Source organism: Dreissena polymorpha, chromosome 5 (assembly GCF_020536995.1).
Source record: "Dreissena polymorpha isolate Duluth1 chromosome 5, UMN_Dpol_1.0, whole genome shotgun sequence".
NCBI lineage: Eukaryota > Metazoa > Mollusca > Bivalvia > Myida > Dreissenidae > Dreissena > Dreissena polymorpha.
Window position 1 is genome coordinate 61142605 of NC_068359.1, and position 10510 is coordinate 61153114.

General features: G+C 36.1%; 1 protein-coding gene across 1 annotated transcript in view; it reads right to left on the reverse strand.

Annotated features, from left to right (window-relative positions):
• Positions 1-546: 546 nt before the first annotated feature.
• Positions 547-10510, reverse strand: part of LOC127881095 (myosin heavy chain, non-muscle-like) — a 24298-nt gene continuing 14334 nt past the window's right edge. Inside the window, exons 6-7 of the mRNA XM_052428788.1 lie at positions 8086-8221; positions 547-3327 (exon numbers count right to left, since the gene is read on the reverse strand). Of these exons, the coding sequence (XP_052284748.1) occupies positions 2195-3327; positions 8086-8221 (1269 nt within the window). The 3' untranslated portion in view covers positions 547-2194. The remainder of the gene's footprint in view (positions 3328-8085; positions 8222-10510) is intronic.

The following is a 10510-nucleotide window of genomic DNA, read 5'->3' on the forward strand; positions in this document are numbered from 1 at the left end:
AGTCTTAAATGTGACCTCTTGGGTGGTAACAAAGTTTTTGTAACATTTGACCTCTTGACCTTGCTGTTTGACTCAACCCAGATTCACACTCGGCCTTGATATGGCACAATCTGACCAAGTTTCTTCAAGATTGGATGACAAACGTTGCCCCTAGAGTGGGAACAAACTATCAGATGACAAAGTACACAGCACAACAATGAAAACTTGAAACAGGGTGATCACATTGCTAACCTACAGCAATATTTGCTCAGGTGAGCTCAAACCATGTGCGGTTTATACAAATGTATGTTGCTCAAACCATGTGCGGTTTATACAAATGTATGTTGCTCAAACCATGTGCAGTTTATACAAATGTATGTTGCTCAAACTATGTGCGGTTGATACAAATGTATGTTGCTCAAACCAAGTGCGGTTTATACAAATGTATGTTATTTGTTTCAAAATATATGAAAGTGAACAAGATAATGTAAACAAGACCCTGAAAATATGTCCCTTATGTTTCTTTCCTTTTGTCCAGGATTTTTGTTCAGGAAAGATGACAAAATATTATATCATTCTAGCAAAATAAAACTTTATTTAAATCACTATCAAAACAAAATACGATTCAGACATGGTAGAAAATGTATGTATACCGTATTTATAAAGTTGTGCACAAAAAAAGTCAGCCAGTGAGTAAGCAGAATAGTATTGCCAAAGCATTGATTGAACATAACTGTTGGTAACAAAAGTATCTCACAATAATTTCCATATTACTTTTTTCTGTCTTCAATATTTAGGCCTTTTCCTTGACATTTTGGACAAATAGCAATTTCAGCATTTCGATTTTTTGCGCAAAAAGTCTCCTCATATGGGAAAAATAGTTAAACTTTAACAATTTATAATTATTCAAATTATAAGAACAAAATCATACAAAAAATAGCTTTGTAATTTGCTAGATGTAATATATATGCATGTACATGTAAAATTGAGATGTTATTATCACAAGAGTTATTAAGACACTTAATAATACAAAATCTTAAATTGGATTTGTTTTTTAAATTGGGATTTTTATTTCATTTTGCTTTGGGAATGGGTAGGTTAAACACGTGTGTAGATAGGCAAAGAAAAGGCATGATATTAGTTTTTGATGTTGCTGCAAAATAGAAATGAAATATTTATAAAAAAAGTATGCAGTAACCAAACATATAGCAACACCCTAGTAACGCAGTAATTGATACCACAGAATAAACAAGGGACAAAATTGTCACAAAACCAGGTTTTCATTGTGAAAAAAAAATCTGATAAAGGGAGAAAACTCAAACTGAACTTTTGAAATGAACAAACAAAATTAACCCCCTTTGTAAGTTTGTTTTTAAAAAAATCTATTTTTAGTCGTGGCGACCTTGACATTGGAGATATTGACGTGATTCTTTCGTGCGACACACCGTCCCATGATGGTGAACAAATGTGCCAAATGATTTTAAAATCTCACAATGAATGACATAGTTATGGCCAGGACAAGCTCATTTATGGCTATTTTTGACCTTTGAACTCAAAGTGTGACCTTGACCTTGGAGATATCGACGTAATTATTTCGCGCGACACACCGTCCAATGATGGTGAACAAATGTGCCAAATGATTTTAAAATCTGACAATGAACGACATAGTTATGGCCCGGACAAGCTTGTTCCGCCCGCCCGCAAGCCCGCCAGCCAGCCCGCCCACATTCGCCAATCTAATAACCAGTTTTTTCCTTCGGAAAACCTGGTTAATAACACTTGTAAAGTTATTTGCAATAATGATGATTCAAAATGGAAATTCTGATTAATAGAACTATTGTAATTTGTTATTGGTAAAATACTTTGTTACCAGCATTTCTTTTGCAACAACTGGACCTACAAAGCGAGCTCCATTAGGGCGCAAACATCTTTCATGATTTACTGACAGAAGTTGCATTTCTATGCAATATGGACTCAGAATTAAATGTTTATGGTAAATATGGCTTCATGATCGTATTTGACAAATGTTTATGGTAAATATGGCTTCATGATCGCATTTGACAAACCATGTACTCTTTATCCCTCCTTATACACAATAATGTTTAATAGCTTGAGCTAGAACATCGTATTGTTTGTAACCTTAAACACATGACTCCAACACCACCTTTTCTATCAATGTCATGATTAATTACCAATCTCAACATGTAATAAAAAATTAATCTAACACTATAAAATTGTCCAACTTGGGTAGTGAAGGCATCTTGCCAAGTTTTGACACAGTTTTTTTCGCAGCTGGTTTCTTAAACGGATTTCCAAGAGCATTAACAAACGTTGTATGACCACCAAGGCCATCAAAACCTCGCTGAATAATGCTGCCCTTGTTTGTATTCCTTTCACCTAGCTCTCGTTTCTTGAAAATATTCATACCTGCATAATTTAACAACTGGTTCGAATCCTTGATGGAGGATTCACTTTTAAATCGTTTTAATTTCTGTGAATTTTTCTCTGCTGCAGAAGTTAACTTAAACAGTTGCGAATTATTCTCCGAGTCATTCTCATCCACATCGTCCGACATATGCCGCTTACCTCCCTTTGTTTGCGTCTGGCTCTCCAACGCAAACTGACTGCGTGCAAATGTATGGGATGCAAACTTGAGCGTCTTTTGTGCGGTGCTCTGAGTTACGTTGGAGGTACCAGTTTGCAATAAATCATCCTCTTGCAATTTCTGTGTTTTTGCCGGGGACGGAGAACAGAAAATGTCTGGTGTGAGGTCAAGGTCACGGTCATAACTACCCTGGGAGTCAGGAGGCGTAGTCAGTTTTGGAGTGGAGGCAGAAAACAACTTAAATCGAGCGCTGTCATTTAATAACTCATTGAAACTAGCGCTGTTTGCAGACGTATCAAACTTTTTGTCCTTGTCCTTGTCGCAAATGTTGTGTACCGACTGTAAAAGTTTATCACATTTTCCACATTCTCCACTATCACCCGTTTTCCCTTTAATCTTAGGCTCTGAGGTAGACTGTGAGGCAAATTTCTTAAGCTTCGTCACAAGTTTGGTATTTTTAGTTTTCACAATGTCTAAATGCTTCTCGGCTATTTTTAGATCGCCTTCAGACCTCTCCAACTGTTCACTCAAGATTTCACACTTCTTCTCCATTTCCTGCAATTTCTTGGCCTTTGTACGCTCAGCCAACTGCAGTTTATCACAGTGATCTTTGTATTGTCTCTTTTCATGCTTTAATTTCTCATATTCCCGTTTCAGAAAGGCCACCTGGCGAGACAGTGACTGTACCGCCCCTGGTCCCTCCCCGCTGGCTGATATGATATCCACTGCGTCTGACTCTGAACCTACAGGCAAAGTAGACATGACAACCAATGTGATGTTGTATGATGTTAAATTCAGAAGGATTTAATCAGAAAAAAAAACAATTGGTATTTTTTGTGTAAAACGTGGTACTTTTAGGGAAAAATCCCTAAACACGGAAGCAACCGATATTGACACTCTGATCTGTTTCATGTCTATGTTTGATTCTGCAACAGTCTTACCCAGGTTAATATTACAACACACGAACACTTTCTCCTATCCTAACAAGAGGGCCAAAATGGCCCTAGTTCGCTCACCTGAAAGGAGTCAGTTCATTCAATCTTTACCAAATCTCAAACTTGACCTAGATATTGTCCTGACAAACATCCTGGTCAAGTTTCATAATTATTGAACCAAACCTCTGGCGTATGGAGCAGGGCTTTCCTTAGACCTCAAATCTCAAGAGTCAAGGACTCTTGGGACCATATTTTCAAGAGTCAAAATCAAACTTCTGAGAGTCCTAATAATAACGCAGGAGAGTCAATGATTTTTTGCAATTTAAGCAAATTACTGAGATATTATATATAAAAAGCAACAAATTAAAAGATACATGTATGTTAACATTTATTTCTTACATTGTACTGTCACTACAACACTATGCATTTAAACACAATATTTCAACGATTAATAAATACAAAACATGTATTCTAATACAACATTTACTTCATGTATACAGCAGAGTAATATGTCAAATGTTCTAAACAACATCTCAAAGAGTAATATGTCATATCATATCTTACACAACATCTCAGAGAGCAATATGTCATATGTCCTACACAAAATCTCAAAGTTTACATACAAAATATGTATTTTAATACAACATTTACTTCATGTATACAGCAAAACAATATGTCATATGTTCTACAAATCAACAATCATTTGAGCAAATAAATAAATCATTCATGCATTTAAAGAGTGATCTCATTTGGGTGCCCTAGTAAAGAAAAGGTAATAAAACAACACTATGACTACACACACACACAACTAGCATAAAACCAGCAAACTATCACTTTCTTCTCTTGCACATGTCCTGAAACCTGCGCAGCACATTCTGGGATGAAAAGTCACTCACTGAAATACAAAATGTGAAAAAAAACACATTTCCGCTGGCTATCACAAAAAAAATAATATACGGGTGTTACCTAAACACAATAGCCTATATAAATCGGTAAACTATAAAAGGAAATTATTTCTACTCACCGATAAAGGTGCCTCCGTATTTAATCCCATCAAAAATTCCGACGCCCTTTAATTATTTCATGTGCCATCTGCACTGAAGACGTGCGACAAACATGCCGTTTTCTATGCCTTCTCAAGCGGTCAATTATTACGCCTACATGTATTTTGTAATCAATTAGCTCATGCAAAAATTGTCACTTTGCCACAAGGTCAGTTATATCGGTTCTGTAGTTATTTTTAGCAACTTTGATGCAAAGCGTGTAATTTGACGTTGTAGACAGAACATATGCCAGCATAACTTTCGCGCGTCTTTGAACTGAGCAATCATGAAGTAAAACAGTGATGGGTGCATTCAGCTTTGGAAATACATTCTGACATACTCTGGAAATATCTCAAAATAAATACGATGTTCTGTGGATATGGATAATATTATTTTATATTGAATACATGTATTATTAAAACTGACGCGGATGAGTCCATTCTGTTTTGGTGGATTTAAAGTTTTTCTTAAATGCTATGAGCTTTATAAGTACATACGTACAGCTCAGAGGGTCAATAGCTGGGAGTTGGATTATTGCAACTAGGTGGGTTTAATACACGTCTTTTCCGCAAACAGCTGATAACAAACGCTATGATAAATAATGGAAAGTTAATACACGCGTCATCGAACCAGCAGTGTTTTAATTGGTCAATACTAGATTTCTTAATTAACCAAACTTCGCCTACTGGGTGGACTTGTGCTTTGATGATTGGAAACGGGCGTTAACGATTAGCGTGTACTAAATTAGATACTCCGCCCCGAGCCAATTATCGTTTAGTCTTAACAACTTTTGATCTCGTTGACGCAAGTCGGTATATTCCCCCGGGTCAAATGTGACGCATGACGTAATTTTCTCAAGAGTCAAAAAGGGGTCTTCTGTAATTTTCAAGCGTCAAAACCCGGGAGCTCGGGTCAAAGGAAAGCCCTGTGGAGTGTTTTTGTTTTTGTCAGATTTAACCAAACATCAAACTTTTCTAACAAAAATAAATATTATGATCAAGATTCATAAAATCTGAAACAAAATTGTGACCTCTAGAGTGTTTACAAGGATTTTGTATAATATAATGAAAATTTGGACAATCTAAGGGCAATAATTATGTGATTTTGCTCATTATCAACCTTGACTGAGATCTTTCAGCAACTTTGATAAAGAATGCTTGAGAAATGTGAATGCTAGAGTGTTCACAAACCAAATGTGGACAGGCGGACGGGGGACAAAGACCAATCCTAAAACCTCACCAGAGCAATCAGGTGAGCTAAAAAGTTTGTTTCACAGATCTGAGCCATTTTCCAACTTGTCCGAGAAATCAATAAAACCATGTATTGACTAAGTTTCACAATGATTAGGCAAAAATGTGACTTCTATAGTGTTCAATCACAAGGTTTCTCTCTAGTCATATAAGGAAAACTGCCTCGTCCCCCCAGGCAGCCATGTTATTTTACCGATTTGGACCATTTGCGAACTCATCTGAGATTAGGGCTGCAACAATATACCGGTATATCGGTATATATCGCAATACGCAATCCGCATATTGTATTGCGATATGATTTTCATCATACCGGTACGAAAATTTTACAAAAATTCACTCACATTTCGTCCAGAAAAGCCATCCGAAATAATGATAAAAAGGTAAACAAAACAAAGCAGTGTTAATTATTTTTTACGTAAAAATAGCATTCTAAAAAGTGTATTATACGGAGAAGCGTTGTTACATCCATGGGAGCATTCATTCGATGCTTTTGAACAGATTATTGTTGAATTAATTGCGCACAGCTGTAAATGTTTCGTTCGATTCTGATTTGAGCATTATTTGTAATCCGAATTTCGTAAACACGCTTCCAAATTTGAATGCTAACGCGACAATAAAAAATTATAGCGTCAAATAAAAAGTGCTTTATCCTTTGTCTCAATAAAAAGCGCGCGAAAATTATACAGACATGTAGAACGTCGCATGGAAAGTATGTGTGTATTTTGTATAAAAACGGGAACATCACGTCAGCTGAATTACGCGTGTTCCGTGGGAAAAACGCCCCGGTTGGACGTTATTTCATCACATCTTTAAATAGTAACAATTTCAAAAATGTATTTGATACTTAAGAAAATTTGCGAATGTTTGTGTTTCTTATTATTCTTGAGCACATTTATAGTAAATATTTACCAGAATTTGCTATAAAATTGGAATTTATGGGATTATCGGGTAATTTGCAAGTTATAATTTTGGTACAAGTTAGCGATATATTGCGATATATTGCAATACGGGTTTTTGAACTGACAATATATTGCAATACGGTTTTTGGCGTATTGTTGCAGCACTATCTGAGATACATATAAAACCAATCTTTTCACCAAGATTCATGATGATTGGGCAAAAAATGTGACTTCTAGAGTGTTCACAAGCTTTTTCTACTATATAAATATAAGAAAACTGCCCCCCCCCCCCGGCAGCCATGTTATTCAACTCACCAGAACCATTTTCGAACTCAACTCTCATATCAAGGAAACAAAATTAATGTTCTGACCAAATTTCATGAAAATTGGGCCAAAAATGTGACTTCTAGAGTGCTCACATGTTTTCACTATATACATATAGAGAAAGATGCCCCACCCTGGCGGCCATGTTTTTTCACCGATCTGGACCATTTTCACACTCGTCTGAGATATCAATAAAACCAATGTTTTGACCAACTTTCATGATGATGAGGCAAAAATTGTTACTTCTAGAGTGTTTACAAGATTTCTCTACAGCCAAATAAGGAAAACTGCCCGCCCACTGGTGGTCATGTTTTTCAATGGACCGGAACCACTTTTGAACTCAACCAGCATATCATTAAGACAAACATTTTGACAAAGTTACAGGAAGATTGGGCATGAAATGTGACTTCTATAGTGTTGACCATACAAGTTTTATATATTTTTTGACCTAGTGACCTAGTTTTTGACCCGGCATAACCCAGTTTCAAACTCGACCGAGATTTCATTGGGACAAAGCTTCTGACCAAGTTTCAAGAAGATCGGACAATAAATGTGGCTTCTAGAGTGTTTACAAACAAATGTGAACGGACGGACGGACAGACGACGGACAAAGACCTGTCAAAAAATAATAAAAAGAGGAATGCTTCGTTATTGAAGTAATATATGTACAAAATATCTTATTCACAATCTGCTTGGGGGGCTAACTTGTCTTTGCTGCATTTTATTTAATTCGTCTTCAATGTTTAATTTTTCTTGCCTATTTTGTATTATTGTAACATATTTTCATCAATATATTACAATTTAACACATATCAAAATCGTGCATACCCACTTTAAAAATGCAATTTTAGTTAAGATCGACATAAAACCTTTATAAATAATCTGAGCTCTTGAAATACATGTCGCGAACTAGCCTAAACTTGATTTTCACTACCAAGAGACTTCCTGTAAACAAAAATACCACAAAAGCGAAAAAATCGTATCTAATAAGCCAGTGCAAACTGCCAAATTTACATAGAAAGTGTCTCATTTATAAATCAGGCCCACTTACCATTGAGAAGTGTCTCCACACTCTGCAGTGTAGCAAGCCTCTGTTTGACTTTCTTGCACTCCTCTCTCTCCAGGTCCAGAGATTTCTGCTGACTCTCGTAATACTTCAACATCTGCACATGGGAACTACTCGTGCTCTGAAATAGAGAGGGCGGGGCCTGTGGTCACCTACCAACAATTATTGGACTTAAGACTCTGGGTTATAAACCTGGACTCCAGACACAGGACCTGGACTCCAGACACAGGACCTGGACTCCAGACACAGGACCTGGACTCCAGACACATGGTTATTGGCTGAATCCAAGCTCCTGAAACCCAAATTTTGAGCACTATACCTCTATTGAAACTGAAGGAATTGATCACAAACTACTTTTGTATTATACTGCGAAACCATTATTAATCGTCAGGCATTAATTTTTGTGTATTACGTCAGTCGACTGATTGACGAATTCAAGATCCTAACGAACAATTATGTCCCATATTTGAACAAATTAAGACTGAATACCAAAGGCATGAGGCACTAAAATCCAACGTAATCCAGGCATACATACTCCGTCTGTTTCGTAATCAAGATAAATCCGGTTTTGACACAAAAGGGTGTAGATTACACAGTGTACTTTACTGACACTGCACTAAAGCGCGAGTGCAGTACAGCTGTAACGACTGCGTTGACTTCGTTTAGGTAGAATAGTAATGATTAGCGCTAATTGTTAACAACTTTATTACCCATTGTGTATATTGTGTTTTTCAGTGTTGTTGCAGATTATACAGCCTCCACGCAGCGGATCCAGATCAAAGACAATAAACGAAATTAAAAGATGATGATCAACACCTGACTTGTATACATTCTCCGAATTGATTACAAAATTAATACAGAACATATTGATTTGTGTTTGTTTGCTAGAAAAAAGGTGTAAATATAGCTTGTGCTCCGTTTATGGGCTATCAATGTTTTTAATCATCAACAGCTTTGACAAGTTTTACGATACATGTTTCAAATCACATGTTACTTGTAGCAATGAAAACGTAACACTTAAAGAGAAATTAGCTATCATGACGATTTGTTCCATCCAAACGTAGGGTAATTGTTTACAGAAATTCACTTCTATTTTTGCGCGATTTTCAGGAATTCACCAGAAAGCACGTTTTTCGAATGACTGATTATGACACAATAAAAAATTGCTTTGTACCATAATGCATTCAATCTAATTTAAACACATTCGTCCATTGGTTGTTACAATTTAATCTGTCCTATGAAACCACTGTCCCATAATGCACTGTTAATTTGACACTTCAGAAAATTATTGTACTTAAAGTAATCAAATATTTACGATGTAAAACTCTTGAAACTTTATTGAAAACTTACCAAATAGTTTGCTAACACTAATTTCAACCAATAATCTTCGCACCTTCTCTAATTCGCGTCAATAAAGGTAAGATTGTCATTACGGGGTAGTTTGGCCATGATAATAAATGAATAAGATCAATTGGCAATATGCTTCACTGTTTTAAAACACTCGTTAACGGTTAATCGGTCCCACTAATCCGCTAATCATAATAATGATACACTTATGGGGACCAATTTCTGATTACCTGATAACAAAAGACAAGTATATTGACATGTGACAAACAGGCCCCAGCTCCTGAAGTGACTTTCAAGTGTCCTCCCTCTTTCCCCACTACGATTTATCGCAACCGCGATATATTTCGGACAACAAAATGGATATTGACTGAAGCATTTTTTTTCAAAGTCAGGAATTGGCGAATTTTATATAAAAATGACGAAATTTCGTGCTGGCGAAAATAAATGGTTTCACAGTAAGTAACAATGGTCTTGTCAAACTTGGCCCAAAATGCAATAATAACCTAGGTCTGCATGTGAGCTACCTATGAATATAGTTACAGCACAATATATTCATTCAAAATGTCAAAGTTAAGTTTAATAGCAAGCTGAAACACTTTTTTCAATTTTAGAAAACAGTGCCCTTAACCTAACTGGCAAAAATTCAATCCTCGCTAGATCAGCCTGTTACTTATATGCTCACCCAATTTTAGCACAATACCTGCATCTCCAATAAAAAGCGGATGAAGAGGTCCAAGCCATAAAAGTACGATATAAATTAAGTTATTGCCAGGATGTGTTGTCAATCGCTATTCATGCACATAAACCCTACTTTATCAATAGCTCAGCGTTGTTCCTCACAACTCTGGGTACCTGTACTGGTCAAATTGGGAAAATAAGTTTTCATCCAAATTGGGGAAATTATGAATCATGCAGAAAACTTTATAAAACGTGTATAAATACAAAGTTAGATATTAAGATCCAAGTTGAGAGTGATCTCTTGGGAAAGCATGTTTCTATTAACAGTAATCAATGTATATGGCGTAGAAAATATTGAAATGTTTTATGTAAGTTCAAAATTGTG